We start from the raw sequence: 19592 nt of genomic DNA, 5'->3' as shown, positions 1-19592 counted from the left end.
CTGCTGTACAAGAATACACCTTTTATTTCCCACTGCAAAGTATTTTTGACACAGATTGATATACATCTGTTCCAACTGTTTGGAACACGTTGACATTGGTGGTTCGACCATCCGCAACAAACCTGTACTGAATTCATACTACATAATTCCAGTGGAGACTCGAAGAGTTTAATTTCAGGATAATGATAGAGGCCGTATTTTACTAAAGGCTACCTGCTTTCTTCTGTATATTGGATTTGTCTTCTATTTTTGGCTTAGCGAATTCCTCTACCACATGCTTACTGAAGTTCGGAATACGTTTACTATGTTTTACTCCATTGACAGCATTGTCAGAGAATTTATCTTCTCATCCCTCATGAATATGTGCAACAATATCTTTATTCTATTCAGCGAAAGAAGAGTCATTCGGTCTCCATAGTCCTCATTGAAACATGTTACAATTATTTTTAACATCATCACTCTCTCTGAAAATATTCCCAATATATTAGTATGAAAGAAAAATTCTAAAAGGTCGTTGCATTAGAAGCACAACTTTGCGACTGTGGAATATTTTTAATTCAATTGGCAATTTCGGACCATTTATTCTCGTATACATTTTCAGAGTAGGTCAAAGTCATTCTTAGGGAATTCATTGAAGTATTGATAAAACTTGTCAACGAAAAATAGCTTTGAGGCAAACACATGATAGGTTTTTGTTCCACAACATTCTAATATCTATTAGTAAAACTTTTAGAGCTCCCAATCTATCGCTATTACTATTTCCATGCATTATATTTTCTTCAACAGCACGTTTCAAGGAATGTCCTTTTCATATAGTTTGGGAATACTATCTATAACAGTACCAAAAAGGTAGACATGTGCACAGAGTTCAATAACACCGGTCTCTCTCTCTCTCTCTTTTTTTTTTTTTTTTTTTTTTTTAATAGGCCGAATGAGAATACCAAATGAGGCATAGTTTTGTGATAGAACCCAGTCAATATATAAACTGAGGATTTTGAATATTTACACAAATCCCGTTGCTTCAATACAAGATTTTTTCACTTATTTCAGAGTATTTTTGTTCCTCTACGATGTTTCCTAATATCACATTATCGGTTCGACAGTACCTACTTTCTTTTGAGCACATTTTGTCAAATAATAAATTATTTTTAAAAATCTTGAAAAAATGTCCCTATGTCTTGTAAATCCTACAAACAATATTCTACTATGTAAGGAAGACGATATCACGCTTTGGTGAATTAAGTTTCTTTACTGAGGATAATAATGAATGTAATTTGCAGCAGGATTCTTATTTTCGGCCAAGTGCTGCTGCACCCATCCTATTGCCCGCTTATAACTGAATTGGACCTCATTTAGCTGTTTTGGAATTGTTGCTGCTAAGCCACTAGCAGTCAAATCGGACACTCCAAAATCTTTCAAATGCTTTCCTCTCGATTTGATTAATTACGGCTGAATTATGATGCGCGAATTTGTTGTTTTATCGGCTTGAAGGAATAGAAAATTAGTTCCAATGAATTTTGGCAATATATGCTTTCTACAACCGTACAAAATCGCATCCAGGGATTCATTTTAAATAGTCGTCGGTTACCTTTAGAAGTATTTGAACTTCCAGCTGATCTTTCGAAACAATATCAAAGCCGCAGTGTAATTCCTTGCATCTTGAGTTATTTGAGTTTTCTTTATGTCTCGTCATGTCCACTCAAAGACAATTCAAATTTTTCACAAAATTGTATCGCATTAATAATGCGTGACAAAATATATGTATTTCTCTAAACAAATTCTTTATATCTACGTGCAGGATCCCTATAACTACAACGAAGTTCTAATCTTAAATCAGTTTTCCTAACACAAAAGAATTCATCTTACTCGTTTCATTATCTAAACTGTTTCTTGACTCTTTTTTTCTGTTTTCAAATAAAATATTTCAATCCTTTATGCTAATATTAGTCCACGTACTTTCTTCGTCGAATAAAATGCATGGAAAGCAAACGACTGCATTAGCTACATGGCAGTCGCATATCTATTTCCCCTTTTCGTAAATGCTTGTGTTATGCACTGAATTTAGGTAAATAGACAATTTCAATTGCTCTGCAATACGCACACAGCACCAAATTCGTCGGGTCCCAAAATTACTGTGCTCATTCTCAATAGAATTAGTCATATTCCTGTTACCTCTCATAGCTCTGCAGGTAGGAATATTACCTCTCATAGCTTCGAAGGTAGGGGTAAGTTAAAGCAATGAGACAGGACGTCCGTTGCATGATATTCTCTTTAGGAAACGAAGATCACAAGTGTTTTGCAGGAGTTTCTTGTTCAGATCCCACTCTTTCGTCTGCTTAAGCTAAAGTCAATTCGTGAGAAACAATTCGAAAGCCCCAGATGCTTTTGTTGAGATCATGATGATAATGAACTACATTGGACTGTGATATACCGAGCTCGCCTGATAACCTCCGAGTGCAAATCGTCACATTTGCATGTATAACCTGGTGGACTTTCTCGAATCAACTGATTTTGGTCTACTTGATCTTAGCTAATCTGCGAGGTTCTTGCAATGCAAGCGAAATTTAATAAGCAATATAATTGCTGTGCTGTGATCAACTGCCCCTTTATCTTTGGTGCAACAAATATTTCGGGTTGCTTTCGAGACGGCGTTATAGCCTAATTTGAACGCATACAGCGTAAGTTCCTTAAGTAGAATTTGTTTCACAAATCATTCGCGGAATACAGATAATCTTTCAGATCAGAAACTACAATTATCTATATCGTGTTAGTAAGCTCCTTCGACGGCTTGAACTGTTTCGTTCACGTAACATGCACATGGCAAATGATTCACTTACGTAAATATTGCAAAACTTGTGACTCACTCTTCCGTAATTCTATCGTACGAAGTGCCTGTAAGATACTACTCTTAACGGAGAATCTCATTCCTATGTTATAATTGCAAGGAAAATATGAGCTAACCTATGAAACTAACACTTTCGATGTATCTAACTTATTGAATTTAGAATTATCTGTTAAATTTTTTCTTCTTCTTTTAGTAACTATAAACTACTGCCTTTACATATTTCTCACGTTCCAAGCTTGTAGTCTAATTTCTGCCTAAATTTTGTTTTTACGATGTTCTGTAATAGTCACAGCTTGAAGATCCGACTTGTAGTCTTATTTTACCTCCGAAATATTCTAAATATTCTATCATATTCTATCACATGAGAATCCGTACAACATTTTTTCTCTCCGTACAACATTTTTTTTTCTGCAGAACAGAATTATTAATCCTTACTTTCAATCTTCAATCTAAACGGAGGAGCCGTTCAACTCGCTGAGTGCGTCCTATCCATTAAAATTACTGACTACGCCTGGAATAAATAGGCACATACATACAGTATATCTATCTATCTATCTATCTATCTATCTATCTATCTATATATATATATATATATATATATATATATATATATATATATATATATAAATTTATTATGGACGTATTTGATTTAATTTTTAACTTTAGTATTAATTATGATTATTGTTCCATGTTTTCCATATCAAACAATTAAATTCTTGCTAATAATATTTTCTAATTGTAAGAATTATGCAAACTTCTTTCGATTATAATCTTCAACAATTAAACAATCTATATGGTAACAAATATCATTTCATGCTTTCTAATAGCTGAAAAAAAAAACTTTTAGTTTTTGGAGAACTATCTGTATGTAGGTAAGTACATAATATTTTCGATGAATATTGTATGCAACTCTAGCACTCGTTGCTTAATAGAAAAAATAATGAGTACACATTTATGTATACATATCTTAAATACTTTAGCAATGTAGTTTTCAAATTTTTAATATCTTTTCTGTTGTTCAAGGTGTAGAAGTGATAGTTCTGCATGCTTCTGAATATTTTTACTGCCTATTAATCTACCATTCAATGAGACGCTCAGTCCGTTTGTTTGACAACATTGATGTTTCTGTTTTCTAGTCAGCATACCATTTTTTTAGAGTTACTAAGACTGGCAGTACGATTCACCAAATCATCCATAAGAAAACCAAACCCAGACTGAAAGGCAAAACCAAACCTAGACAGAAAGAGAACCTAACGGAACACCTCAAAATACGAACTTTTATCAGGGATATTAAAGTAAATGTAAAATTTTAACGCATTTTTTTTTTGCCTCTACTTCACTTTTTGTAAAGAGATATTTTGATCCTTCAAAGTGAATATATAAACAAAGAAGCAGAAACTAAAAGGAACATTGAAATGGTTAGGTTAACGAATGGGTACTGAAGATTTTTAGTGAAATTTGAATCACCTAACATCATTTGTTGACTTTCTTTCTCGGAAATTGGACAATACTAAAAAGAAGAAAGATTGTAGGGCATCAAGTAGTAACAAATGAAGAGACAATATGAAGTTTGAGGGAAAAAGAATACGCACATGATGCCTTTTGCGTCATTATTTGGTATAATTTACAATGATAAGAAAGGTAAAGAGTGAACAATATTCCATCCTTCCTTCTAGATGTAACGTTGGACAACTATGCAGTGAATATACTTAAGAAGCGAGGGAAATTATTATACAGGGTGTCTGAAAAAGAACTCTCTAGTTTTAAGAATAAATTTAATTGGGAAATGAATGAAAACTTACATTAACGAGTACATATCCTGAAAGAGAATTCCTTCAAGTTTTGTTTAATGTTGGTAGACTTCAACGTGGGATCTAGTTGTGGCCTTGCACACGTCGATACGATATTACACTTCTCGCCACGTATTCACCAACATTTTAGGTGTAACTGTCCCAACCGCCGCGACGATTCTTTCTCGTAAATGATTGATGTCTCTGATCTTTTATAACTGACTCAGTTTTCACAATCCAAATAACACACTGCGCTTTCTGTTGCAGAGTACACATTATTGCTGAGTTGCTCTGCACTGCACGCGTGTCTGGACTGAACTGAGGAAACAGAGGGAAAAAAACAGCACTGGTGCCGTCTCAAGGTCAAGCAGACCTGCCAACTGCAGGGAAGCCAAACTTGGAGAGTTGATGAATCAAACACCACAAACTAGAATAGTGTATGTCACTTTGTACAGATTCTAGGACACATTAAAACTAGGGAGTTCTTTTTCCAAACACACTGCATTACAATAGCAAATTGCAGAATTCACATACACTTCACATAGATAAAATTAAACACCCTAAAATGAAGTTTTAAAATATCTGATTGTATCATAAAGATCAATAATGACGGACAAACTATTGCACAATATTCTGTAACTGGTACTAATAAACAACAAAAACCACATATTTTACTTAAACTTTTCAAGAGAACGAACAGAAAAGAAAAGATACACGCCCTATTATAGATTTTCCGTGTTAGAGTTACACAAACTTAATAATAAAATATATAATATAAGTTAAATTGGATTTTAGAATTAAAATATTACTAAATAGAACTAATAAATGAAAATAAAAGAAAAACATGTTTTTATAATTTACGAAATAACAGTAAAAGTCATTCGTATAATTTTACCTATGATAGTTTTATATGTAATTTTACTCTAAATTTGAACACTATATATTTTAATACTATTATTCTAGAGATTTTTTTTTAAATCTTGCTCTCTCTTGCGTACTTCTTCTTGTAACATTAATGGTATTACATTTATATAGTTCTTTACAACTTGTCACAACTGAGTTCGATCCGGTTTGTGTTTGTTAAAACTTTAGTACATTATTAGTATTTTTAAAATATAATTAGGAAAGTAAAAACTAAACTTACTCTGGATAATTTCATAATACTATCATGAACACGTACAGCCATTGCTGCACAATCTACTTCCTTTTGTGATATACCAGGGATCCCACATTTAATGTTTTCAAAGATTGTAGACTTAAAGAATACGGAAGTTTCTTCAATATATGTTACTTGCTGTCTCCACCAACTAACATTTAAGCTTCTTAGATCAACTCCTCCATATTTTATCTACAAAATATGAAATAATTTGAAATAAGATGTTAGAAATAGTGTTTAATCTTCACAAAAAAATTAAATATATACGATATACGTTATTTGGAAATATTTGAGCCACCTCGATGCCAAGTGGTCTAAGTCGAAAAAACGAAAAAATGAGACTAATGCCATTATTCACTTCTATACATGGATATCTTTTTTGAAAATATTTTTGTGAGAAGTAAATTATTAGACCATAAACTACATAATTATGGTTTTGGTTGCCAACATAACGGAAATACGAATTTTACATGAGATCTACTTCAAATTTCTTTCCTGAGAAATTTCAATTTTGGACTTGGCATCCAAGCGGCCCACTTTATGACTTATCTTTCAAAGACTGTTCATATTATGCAGTACTAAATTTTTGGACTCTGAACTGAGTCAATAACTAGGATGTTTTAAAGACAGGTTAGGAATATCTTTCTTTCTTTAGGTAAGTAAAAAAACCAGAAGAATTAACTTTGAATCAAAGTAAAAAGAATATTTATATGTACTCACGTTTCAAATGGAAACTCAGATGAACGGATTAATTACAAGAAGTGAAATGAAAAAGTTACTTTTCAATATTTCTTTTTTTTTTTTTTTTTTTTTTTAATCATTAATGGTATTGTCTCCAAATTGGAGCTTTGCACAACTATATAAAGACAATATATTTTACTTTAATGGAAAACGATTCAATTAAATTTCATTTTATTGCTGGATTAAATGTTTTGATAAACTTGAATAATGAGTTACTGTCTATTTGGTATATTAACTTTTGTAAAACATTGACATTGTTAATTATGTGTGTTTATTCAAATAAACGTTTCGATGAACAGAATATTGTAATATTAGTGCTTTTCGTATCTGAAACGAGTTCTTTGATCCTCTTCTTAACGTTACGTTGCTTCATGCTTTATTTTCTTTTGCTTATGCCTAATAACAATTCATATTTTATGCAAGAGTTCTTGTAAGGTAAAAGAGATTTTTCGAAATTCATAAACAGTTTCACAATAAGCTTAATAGTGTATTTTTTTAAAAGAATGATCCTTAATTTCTATGAAATTATTAGCAATTGGATAATAATCTATTTTTCCATTTGTATAGATGTAAACCAATACTTAAAACAACCGATAATAGACCTAATGAGAATCCAAAGACTCGGTACTTTACAATATAAATAAGATTGCAGGTTATGTAATGTTGTAGTGCTCAGATTTTCAATATATAAAAGTTGAGGTTAATTATAACAGTCACAAAATCAAATGCTTCAGAATTTCTTTTTAAGTATAGTCTTAAACTTTACAGTTATTTTCTTATGAAAACTACTCACTATTAATTAAATAAATTATAAAGTTCATAAAAACAAACTAAATATTTATTCACTTAGTATAATCATATCATTATTTCTTTCATAACGTTGTTGCATCAGTAACAGTTGTTATGAATATATGTGAAGCCATGGTTACATTAATTAAAGTAGTAATCACAAGTTTTTATTGGTATCACAACTGGAAAATAACAATTTTATACATACTTCCTTTCAAGGTTAGTATAATATAATTATGGCTATTCCTCTCAGCAACAAAATTTAAATTTGCACTAATAACAGACACAAAATTGATTTCATTGTTTCAAACATCTTATGGAATGAATTGAAGGATCATCATTTATTTATATATAATAGGTTTCAGATACAGCACTAGGCCATTTTACACTGAAACATTTTAACAATTTGTAACATAACAATAGAATAACAATTTGAAATCAAGATGCTACAGTACAATGGCAACATTACAAAGATAGTTTATTTACAGATGATCTGAAAGTATGCTCATTTGAAAAAACGTCTAGTTTCTGGTAACTGATTATACGTGCTAACAATTCGGTTTAGAAGGGACCTTTGGACAATATTAACTCTCGCAGCTCGAGTGTAAAAGAGATCACTAGACCGTGTTGTTTTAGCGGGTACGCGAAAATTGATCTGACTTAATAACTGTTCACATGATATATGGCCATAAACAATTTTATGCAAAAATATTAGGTCAGAAATTTTGTTTCTCACTAGGGGAGGTTTGATATTGAGAAATGTTAAAACGTCATTTTTTGAAAGTGTTCGGAAGTGATGTACTCGGTAGTATACAATGGCTAAAAAGAAATTAATTACAGAATTTATTTTTTCAATTGAGTAGGGCAGGCCATAGACCAGATAGGAGAACAGTACTCAATAGTAGAGCAACATATGACTTATAGAACAAGCTTAAGGAATTAAAATTTTTTATGTCAGTGAAGCGATAAAGGAGTTTTCTCATAGCAGTACAAGATATTGTGCTTATATGATTGCAAAAGTAAGCTTACTGTCAATGATAACGCCAAGATCTCTGAAAGAGGTGACAGGATTTATGTTCTGATGACCAATTTTGTAGATGTGATTTATAGGTTCCTTTTTTTAGAGAAATCGTAAGAGAAGCACATTTTTCGATGTTTAAATTAAGTTTCCAAGAGTTACACCAGTTGAGGGGAATTGAAGCATTATGCTGAAGAGCAAGAGCATCGTACTCTGATTTAACTTGTCTGTAGAGTTTGCAATCATCAGCAAATACAAGAATATTGGTAGAGCTGTTTGTGAACAAAGAAGGCAGATCATCCATGTATAATAAAAATAGAAGTGGACCCAGAACACTGCCTTGAGGAACTCCAGAAGTTACGGGAATAAAGTCAGAAAAGTAACCTGAAACTGAAACTCGTTGTGTCCTATTACTGAGATATGTTTCTAGAAGACTAAGTAATTTACCATGTATATTGAATCTAGAACTGAGTTTGTATACAAGAAGATGGTGTGGAAGAGAATCGAAAGCCTTAGACAGGTCCAAATACAAAATGTCGAGTTGAGAATTTTCTGAGATACTGTCCACAGCATCGGACAGAAGAATTGATAAATTAGTAAGACAAGATTTTCCTTGCAAAAAGCCGTGTTGTGAGGAGTTTATAAATGGAGCAACAAATTGAAAGAACCTGTATTTGATTATCTTTTCACAAACAAGTGAGAATGGAGATAATAAGGAAATAAGTCGATAGGGGGACACATCATTTTTGTTTTTACCAGACTTATGAACAGGAGTGATATTAGCTCTCTTCCAACTGGTGGGAAAGACACCTTCTGCGAAAAAGCGATTTAGTAAAAGCGAAAGGGGTTGAGAAAGGGAACTGGGAACACTGCGTAGGAAGCAAGTATAGATATTATCTGCTGTTGGGGCTGTTGGGGCAGTGCGGGGAGTTTTACACAAGTTAATTCCTCAATCATGCAAATTTAAACTAAAAGTAGCTAGATTGCAATACAAACATGAAGATAAACAATAACATGAATGAAATAAAACAAGATTGGAATAAAAAAAACGATATAGAAAGAATGCAAATGCAACACATTAAACAATAATTCCCAAATATATACTAATAAAAGGAGGAAACAATCGATTTTTAAATTTACACACAAAATCCTCTATAGATGCGAATTCTAACACAAAGAGTGAAGAAGTGACGACTGGACTGAGATTCGGAGGTCCCGGGTTCGATTCTCGGTCCAGTCAGTCACTTTTAAACTCTTTGTGTAATAATTTTCAAAATGCACACGAAGAACAAACGTAATAGAAAAGAAAAAATCTACGAGAGTAATTGTGACAAATTATTACGGTTAACTTTTAGGTAACTGGTTATCTTTCCGGTAAATTTTAGGTTAAACTTTTGGGCTCATTCTGGGGGAAAATGTTAGTATTTTTTGGTATCATGCTATCAAAAAGGAAATAGATAATGTATTTTGTTTCACAGTATCGTCTGTGTCTATGATGTATAAGTAGATATTTTAAGCGTGCAGAAAAAATAAAATAAGGTAGATATTATATTCTTGGAAAATAACAACTTAAGAAATATAATCTTTACTTGTCATATAAGAATTAGTACAATCTTACTTTCTAATAATCGTATAAAAATTTTAATTGATAAACTTGAAGTGAAATGAAATTCGACTTATAAGTCAAGATCACTAAAGTAACACACTAAGACGTTTCTTCTTTTTAAAATAAGTTACATCTTAGAAAAAACATTTGTCATCGCAAAATGCTACAAAAATTAACAGCAGATAAATTAACACATACACTTATTCCAAGACGCTAAGAAAGAGGACAAGAGAGATCCTTTAAGCACCACAAATCCTTTTCTCTGCTGCAGTGAATAATACTTTACAATTTGATGTTAATATACAAATGGTGATAAGTTTGTATTAATTTTTATATTATTGTTTGAATTTTCCATCCGGAGACCCGTTTACGTAACATATTTAGGCGGCACAATTAATGAATTAAAGGATGTCCAGATTTTTCCCTGTCAAGGTATATTTTTTAAAAATGTATGGGAAATTGAATATTATTAAACTGAAGTGAAGTTACAATTTCATAAATTAGCACTAGAGACATCTCACATACGGGCACTAAGTAATTGTGATCTCATTACACAAATATTCACTTACGTACGTGAATTAATTATTCTTCAATGTAAGAAACCCTGACTCTCCTTCTAATATGAAGAAGCGAGACTTTACACAGATATATTTTTACAGTATACAAGGAATATTTAATTGTACTGTATTTGCCTGGTTCGTCGATTTAAATTCATTAATAGGTAATAATTATGTTTGTGAACATATGTTTCGAATATTTACGTATTAATAGTTTAATACTCATAACTATATTATATAGAAAAAAATCAATTGACCTCAGTTATACGTTCCCGTCTCACTCCGTACCTTTATATTACCTAGTCTATGCTTGTTGCGAAAACGTCACAACCAACCATTACTAGTACTGAGCTCAATAATCAGATGCCTACTGAATTGCTGACATGTAATTTGCATACCATAGAAGTTCTATATTACCACAAGCCTTATCTTATACTAGCACCACTTATAAATAGCCTTGTCTAACTCCTTATTACCAACCTCAATATATACTTGTGGGTCGCCACACGATTTGACTTACGCATCTCATACTTCATTTACATCATATTCCTCACACAGCCACCTCACATATTTTTAACTTTTTGGTCAACTTAAGTTTTTTGATGTTGTTAAATTGGCCCTTTTCTCACTTTTTTACTCTTCCTTCTGACGACATGGTAAAATTAGAAATAAATAACAAGTAAACACACTGACACATAAAAAGGCGCAAAGCATGGACCAATAAGAAGCACGCTTGGTTCCATTCATGTAAACAAAACGGCAGTCCGCCAACAAGCGGTCAGTTACCGAAGAGTAGTTCCTCTCGTGTGTAGTATTGCCACAACTTCGTCCATAGGGAACAGAACTTTCAACCTGAATCGGTTGCTCCAAATTTTGTCTGCCGCTTCCGATATGCGTAAAAGGGAGATCCGTAAGACCGAGGCATGGGTGTAATTGTAACAATCGTTAATATATATATTAATACTAGCAGAAGTCCCCTCCGAAGAACGGGAAGAATAAGATTTAATAAATATTACATTGTGCGGCTGTTCGTGGTGTACTGTGTGCACTAACGGCAACTTTCGCCAGCTCAGGGACTGAAGATGGCGGAGTGGAGTGAGCTCGACTCACTCTCTATGTCTTTTTCTGTGTTTTGAACAAGTCCCGTTCAATGGATCAATCCTCTTTCTCTTTTGGTTTTGTAGACATTCTGAGACATAATAATACTAAAGGATTAACTAACACTCAACCTATAACGTGCCCTGGGAATCCCAAAAGAATTGTTACATTTGTTTCCTTTATTTAGAGGAACAACAATAAATCCAACATGACTGAAAATTCAATTCCTAATTGAACGAAATACATATTTTATTCAACCTGGTTCATTTTCCACAAAAACACTAAAATTAGCAAGGACCAAGTTGAATAAAATGTGAACCGGAAGCTGTTCATCACTGTCTACTTTTCAAATGCAATAGGATTAGTTGTCGAAATCATACTAGGAATATAACAATCTTTATAGGATTAGATGAATAATAGTTTATATAATGTGCTATATCGTATATGTGTTCAAGTTAGCAGTAAAGTATGGTCGAAAAGTTTTCCAATAAAAAAATTACAAATATAGGGGGATATTTACTTTAAATTGACAAATATTCAAGTTTAACACTCATTGCATAAGAATAACTTTGCTTCAATGTGATGAAATCGTAATATAGACAGGTAGCAAACTCAATAAAATAGTAATACGCGATATATACCTCAGGAGAAAACAAAGTTGAGAGAGAATAAGGCAAAATTAAAAAAAAAGGACCAAATTAACTGTCTTTACTGTAAATTTGGTTGAGATTTTACAAAAATATTTAGAAAAATAGAAACAGCCAAAATAAAATACTACCAGTTAAGAAAACACCCTCATAAGTGAATTAATAAGCATGATTTTCATTAATTTTATATTTCACTTTTAAATCAATTAGAAAGTAAAACATTTTTGTGCGTAAATACTTCCCGTAAACCATTTTCTTTACTTTAATTTCGAGAATACTGTGTTCTGAAATAAATTTAATAAGTATCAATTATAATTACTTACAGGTACTTCTTACGAATATACTTACACACCCACCGGTTGGATCATACAGCCGCATTAATAAATTGCAAACGGTAGTTTTTCCACTGCCAGAGTCTCCAACAATAGCTACAGTTTCCCCTCTTCCAATGGTCATGTTTAATTGGCGGATTACCTGAAGCAACAAGAATACATTATATTGTTGTTTTTAATACAAGGAGTAAGTTATAAAGTTTACGATTTATGGCTTGCAGTTAAATTATTTACATCATGGATGAAATGTTATGAAACGTGTATTGTATTTCAGAAAATTGTAGTTATATCCACAAATAACATATTAAAGTCAACATTTTAAACTTTCAGCCTTTTTCGAATGTCTAGTTCAAAATTTAATTTGGATATATTTCGTTATGCTTAAAATTTTTAAAAATGTTTATGCTTATGTTTTTGCATACTGATCAAAAAGTACAGGATAAGTCGGAAATGTGGCTCTACATGTTTGGTCATAATGTGTGATAACTACGAGTTATTAGTACCGTTTGAAAGTCATTCTTCAAATGTAAGAACAATACACAGCAATATCAACCACACTCACTTTGTTGGCTCAAACTATTAGCTGTTTGCATTTAAGCATAATCAGCAATGCATTAGAAAGTTACATAGCGATACAAGTTCACTGGCATTGATTTCTCAGCGTGGCTTATGTCATTCAGTTTTTTCTCCACTTTTTTCAAAGTCGATGGCAATAATGTTACGTTAAAAATCACGTCTTGATAGTCTCACAATAATTCTAAATTTCCCTCGCTGTAACTGTAACTTGGTGTTGTATATCTAGCGTCATTTTGGTCAATAACTTAAGCTTTAGGGTCGTTACTCTTATATGAAATTAAAAAAATAAAAATAAATAAAATAAATAAACTTTCAAGTTTTGTATATCATTTGTCATTTCCACTTATGATATTTAGTAACATACCATATTTATTTCAAACGTGTAACCATGTCTTTGACTCACTCTGTTAAGAAAGAGTCATAGAAAATCAATCATCTATATAATAGAAATGTGCAAAATTCATGTACCTTCTTTCTCATCATGAAACATAAAGGTTAACAAAGTCGACTAAGTGTGTTCTAAAATAAAACTTTCTTTCTCGTTTGCGTATACAAACTACTGTAGCATTGTTTCAATTCTTAAGTGAGATAGTTTGTATCATTTCATACCATATTCATGATAAAGCACTTAATTATACAGAAAGATTTCCTGAAGACAGTTGACAGTACGAACCACAGGTTCATCTCACTACAGTTGAAACAATATTTATATAGGCCTACAACATTTACAGTGTTTTCTTCTACTTCTTCTTGAGAATGCATCATTTAAGAATTCCATAATGGTCAATGACGTGCTTCATTTTATTCTATAGTAAAGGAATGTTATATAACGCTGTTTTGAAAAACTTAGAGTTTTGTTTTAACGCGGTTTTCATTATCATAAATATTTACGAATTGCTAATAGGTTTGTCAATTCGAATTTCTAGATATTACCAAATAAAGACAGTAAATAGCACGTAAGCATGCATAGAAGGACATATCGCTTAAATTGAATCGAGTATTGGTTTGTAACATAACGATATTAACTACGATTGAGAAATGGAGATACAATGGTTCAGTGGTAGAGCACTCACTTCTGCTGCGAGTGGTCCCTGCTTTAATCCCAGACAATATAGGTTTGTAGTGAACTACAATACCATGTTTGTAGATCCTCTCGGGCTTCTTTATCCTTCCACATTCCATTTAATCAATGCTCTCACAATTACTCGCTTTCATTAATCACACCCTTCTCCTTTAGCTTCCAACATAGACAAGAATACGTACAGACACTTAACTCGGCGAAAAATTTGAAATCTTTCTTACTTATCAGTCACGTGACGAGTACACAGCAGCGCCTCTAACTAGCGACGACGGAACTAACTTTCAATGGGGTTAAAACTATGAATCTAACCATCGATTTGCACGAGATGAACGAGTCATGGTATGCACAGAAGAAAAGCAGGAAAATTAAAGTCCTAACCTAGATACAGTAGTCAAGAAAACTAAAATTAACACATGGTTACTTTTATTGAAGTTACAAATAATTCCAATGCCAGGAAAAAATAAATAGCAGATAGATATGCTGTACGGTAATTTTTGTATCTGATCTTTCTGCACTGGAGATACTAGAACCACTTACATAAGACAAACAAAGCAGATGAAAACATGCTGATTACCGACAACCATGACGTCACGTACGACAACCCATGGCAGCGCCAATATATATATATATATATATATATATATATAGAGAGAGAGAGAGAGAGAGAGAGGGAGGGAGAGAGGAGATAGATATTTAAGAACTTTTATGTTTGAAAGGATTTTCTGTGTTATTCAGTTTATAAAAATAAATATTTTCTTTTCATTTTAAAACTGGTTTATTATCATATTGTAAAATGAACTCAAACAATACAGTTTTGCATAGCTCAGATGTTTCTTAGACACAATTAACCGTATTATGCAAAGATATAACTGTTATTAAAAACTTATAAAGATGCTTACTTACTTCAACTGTTGGATTCGTTGGGTAACTGAAATAGACATTTCCAAATTCTATTGATGAATCAGAATCATATAATGTCACGCCTGCTGAAGAAAACACATCAATGGGTGGAATTCTTTCAAGAACAGTAAATATAGTCACAGCTGATTTTTTAGCTTCTGCTATAGCATTAACATAAGGACCTATTTGCAATACGTTCATAACACCCATTTGAATGCAATAAAATACCTGAAATTAAATTGCAACAAAGTCTTAAAACAACAATGGAAAAAAAACAGGCTCTACATGGAAAAGAGGATTGCATAGAATTCGGTACTTTTCATTGGATCTTTAACGAAGAAATTATATGTAATCGTCATATGCAACCAGCATTACCTCAAGGAAAACGTATAGACAAAAGATTGTCTTTACTATACGTTAATATCCTGATTATTATAAATGTTTAACATTATTTTGTTTTTAATCAACATTAAGCAATTGCTGGGTATAAAGCAAGGCAAGAAGTATCTAAATTGGCCAAAAATACTGTTTTAGAATGAACGGCAGATGATTAAATATCTATAATCGACGTTATCCTACAGACGATACAGTTAACCTTCACTGAATATCTGCAATGTAGGGAGGATACGGGAAGTCTGGTGCACAAGGGATTTCAGTCCATTTTTGATCATTTCGGCCATATTTCATATTTAAGATATCTATCCGAAGCTCCTTTGAGAACATAAAGGATTCGTGTTCAGATATTGTAAAATTAACTTTTGGAATGTAAAACAACAATGTTCACTTTTCCATGTATTTAAACGGAGAGTACAAACTTCCGGAGCTTTCTCACATCTTTGGTAATTGGGCATGAATCCCTTGCGCTCTGAACGCCTCATATCTCGCATGCCTACTTAATCTCAGAACTAAATCTGGAAACACAGTAAAAAGTGTGTCTTATTCTCTTACAAGGATACCGATTCAAGTGTGAAACGAAATTCTGGACAAGTTTATTCGCAAACAAAGTGGTTTTGTGTAATTTTAAACCTATTAGAGGGAAAAAACTCTCAATCTCAACCGTTCCGGAGGTATAGAGGAATAAGGAAAAGGCTGATGCTCCGATATTTTGCAAATTTTTTGAATATGTAGCGATAGTATAAGCAAAACAGACTTTTAAAAATGAATTCCTTCAGCCACGAAACTGTAGTAATCCTTCATCCACAAAACCAGAGAGTCCATAAAAATTCTAGGGAAAGAATGTTTTGGAGGGGAAGGCGAAAATACCGGAGTTCTATCGTTGCCTAAAATAGGCGTGTAATATGTCTATATATAGTTTTTTTGGAACGCTGCATCGAATAAAAGCATAATCAATCAAATAGGATGAAAAATGTACAAAAAAAAAAAAAAAAAAAGTTGCCGTCCGAACTTTCCAAACATTTATAATTTCTACAATTATTAACCGATCAGAACTGATGTGTTATACAGTACAGAAAGGCGTACAGGTTTTCGTTTTTTAAGTGGAAGATACTTTATTTGTTTATTGATTCATACTTTGCGTTTTAATATATGTTACACAACTACACACTGTCGTACTTACGTGTGTACCACTTTTATTCGCTCTGGTGTATCTTTCTTAACGTTTCAATGCAATTTTCAAACATATTCACTCGCACAAAATATCAGAGCACTAACTTTTCCCTTACCCCTCTACATCTCCGGAACGGTTAAGATCGAGGGTTTTCGCCTCTAATGGGTTTAATTGCACACAAAAGCACTTTGTTTGCGCAAAAACTCGTCCACAAATTCGTGTCACACTTGAATCAGTTTCATTGTTAGTGAGCATAGGCTTCCTTCGTGACATGTAAAGTGGAAGATTAAAAGAAGTTGATATATGGTTCATGAAAAAGTTTGTACAGCTTTCACGGTATGTTTAGTAGTAAGTATTATTGTTATTACGAGGGCTATCCTAAGCCAGTCCTGTAACAAACCAATTTGGTTCCTTACCGATATAATTTAGACTATTGTTACTTACGTTCTCGATTTATTAATAGTTTAACGTCCCTTTCAGCAGCAAGGTTATATGAGACGTGACATACTGATTAACGTGGAATCCGAACTATATGAGCTCTGCCAGGAATCGATCCCGGGTCTCCCACCATTAATCTTTGCATGGCTTATTTCTTTGTGTGTACGTAATATTAATCTGCACCAATTTAATATATGTAAATATTGTTGTTTGTATAGTTAAAATAATTATGTTATTTAATATTTTGAAAATGTGCTTCACGGTTTTAGGTATATCATGTTCACTCCTAAAGATGTAACTTACCTGTGATTTACTTTTCTTTCTTTTGAAAGTATTTAAGTTTAAAAAAATACTTGATCAGAAAATAATTTACATCTAAAATCAACAGATCAATGTTGAAATCGTAATTACGTGTTTATTTTAATCAAAGCACGCAAAATTTAGAATAAGCCGGATTATTATCTAATTGCTGTAACCTCAATTATTTTCTGAATTATTTAAAGATTCTGTGTTTTGTTTCAGCAAGAATATGATGAATTGCTAAGTGTTTTGCTATATCCTACTGATGCCCAAACAAAATTTACTATATAATTCTAAATATTAACAAGAGTAACAAATGTCTTTTCATCTGAAGCTATCGTACTGCCTGTTTTATGGAAAACATCACATTATTGCATAAAATTCCGTACTGCATTGTATGAACCTTATGCTGCATGACATGATTCTAATGGTTTTACTGTTTATATGCATGACCTTAAGTATTGAGCAGAAATAACGGAAGTATTTGTGGATGGAATGTATGGAATGTATGTCTATCATCCCAATACTGCGTTGTTTATAGGAAAAAATAATTGTATTGAAATAATTTAAACAAGACGACTTAAATAATATTATATGCTACAAATTACTTTAGAAGAAACAAGGGACAAACACTATTGTTATTGTACACCCTCAACAGTTTGATGGTATGCTGCGCGAAACATGCTAATTTCTGTTCTGTATATATCATATTTGGAATATATGCCAAATTTGACAGATCAAATTGACGCAATTAATATATGTTATAATTAGCTCTATGGAACGTCGCCATTTTCAATATCGAAAACGAAATCAGATCCTCTTTTCATAACACAATAAAGTCAATATTGTTGGTAATTGTTTGGAAATTGTTTAGATTTTAGCATAAGGACCTAACTTTATATGTTAAAGTCTGTACTTCCATCAGTCGTGTATCTCATGCTCGTCACAAATTGCATCTTCTACGAAGTTCGGGTAAACAAAATATAACTGTCGATGTCGCACAACCTACTTCTATGTTACCAGAGGTCTATGAGTTTAGAGCTTACGACACAAAAGTGGTGACCAAATGACGTGGGAACTGGAACTGTCCAGAAAAGAGCAACCTTGAAAATATAAACCTGCTACCAACTTTCGAGTGTTACAGTGTTAAATTCTGTGGAAAACAAACACTTTCAGACATATTAAAGGAACGGCAGAAATCTAAACGTTAAATATGCTCAATGTAATGATAGTCTCAGATCAAAGAGGCTACAACAGACGGTGTCGAATGAAAAGAAAAGTGCAAGAGAAACCAACTTCTATAGAAGGAATTCTAATTATTCCAAGAGCTCTTGATATCAGCATAGATCCAATGACTATCATCCTAACTTCATCAGGCACACAATGGGATAAGTCATAGAATGTCAAACGTTGGAAGAAGATTCCAGGAATGAAATGAAATAGTGGTGAGCCGATTGGATGTCATTTTTTCAAACAGCAAAATCGAAAATCGTCTACTTCTCAAAGTATTCAAAGCTATGCATTCGAGAAGTGATTCGAGTAACCGACTATAGAAGGAAAAGGTTTAGTACAGGGACTTCTGCCTGTTCACTGTGCATCCAGCTTTGGATGTGGGAAGTTCGTGTTGCTTCAGCTCTTTCCTAATACACTGCAAACGTGAGTGCTCCGGTTGAAAATCCCGCCAGTTATATGAAGTGAGGTTGATGATACGATTTTGTTGGTGAAAAACACTAAACCGGTTGACATTCAGCGTCAACGTGTTAAGAGTCTTCATCACGGCGAAATTAAAATACCGCTAATTTTACAGTAATTATGTAATATCTTCAAATAGATAAAAGATAATTGAAATATGGAACAACAGCGCCCTAGACAATATTATTTTGCGTGAGGTACCGTTATCACAAGTCTCCTAGTGGCTTTCCGTTTTCAGCTGTTTGGAAACGCGAAAATAAATGCCGATGTTCAAAATGGCTCGAAATCGAAAGCAGATAAGTGAGTTGCGATAACGGCTTCTCATGTAAAATATTATTGTCTAGGGCGCTCTTGTTCCACATTTCGATTATCTTTTATCTATTTGAAGATATCACATAATTACTGTAAAATTAGCGGTATTTTAATTTCGTCGGGATGAAGACTCTTAAGTTTACAATA

The 19592-nt window shown here is 32.7% G+C and overlaps 1 protein-coding gene across 1 annotated transcript in view; it reads right to left on the bottom strand.

The window, feature by feature from the left end:
• Positions 1-19592, bottom strand: part of LOC145671045 (ATP-dependent translocase ABCB1-like) — a 124155-nt gene that overhangs the window by 44822 nt on the left and 59741 nt on the right. The window contains exons 10-12 of the mRNA XM_081739726.1: positions 15140-15364; positions 12596-12721; positions 5780-5983 (exon numbers count right to left, since the gene is read on the bottom strand). Of these exons, the coding sequence (XP_081595852.1) occupies positions 5780-5983; positions 12596-12721; positions 15140-15364 (555 nt within the window). The remainder of the gene's footprint in view (positions 1-5779; positions 5984-12595; positions 12722-15139; positions 15365-19592) is intronic.

This window comes from Thermobia domestica, chromosome 15, assembly GCF_964235325.1.
Source record: "Thermobia domestica chromosome 15, izTheDome1.hap1.1, whole genome shotgun sequence".
Classification (NCBI taxonomy): domain Eukaryota; kingdom Metazoa; phylum Arthropoda; class Insecta; order Zygentoma; family Lepismatidae; genus Thermobia; species Thermobia domestica.
This window is presented reverse-complemented; position numbering and strand designations above follow the sequence as displayed.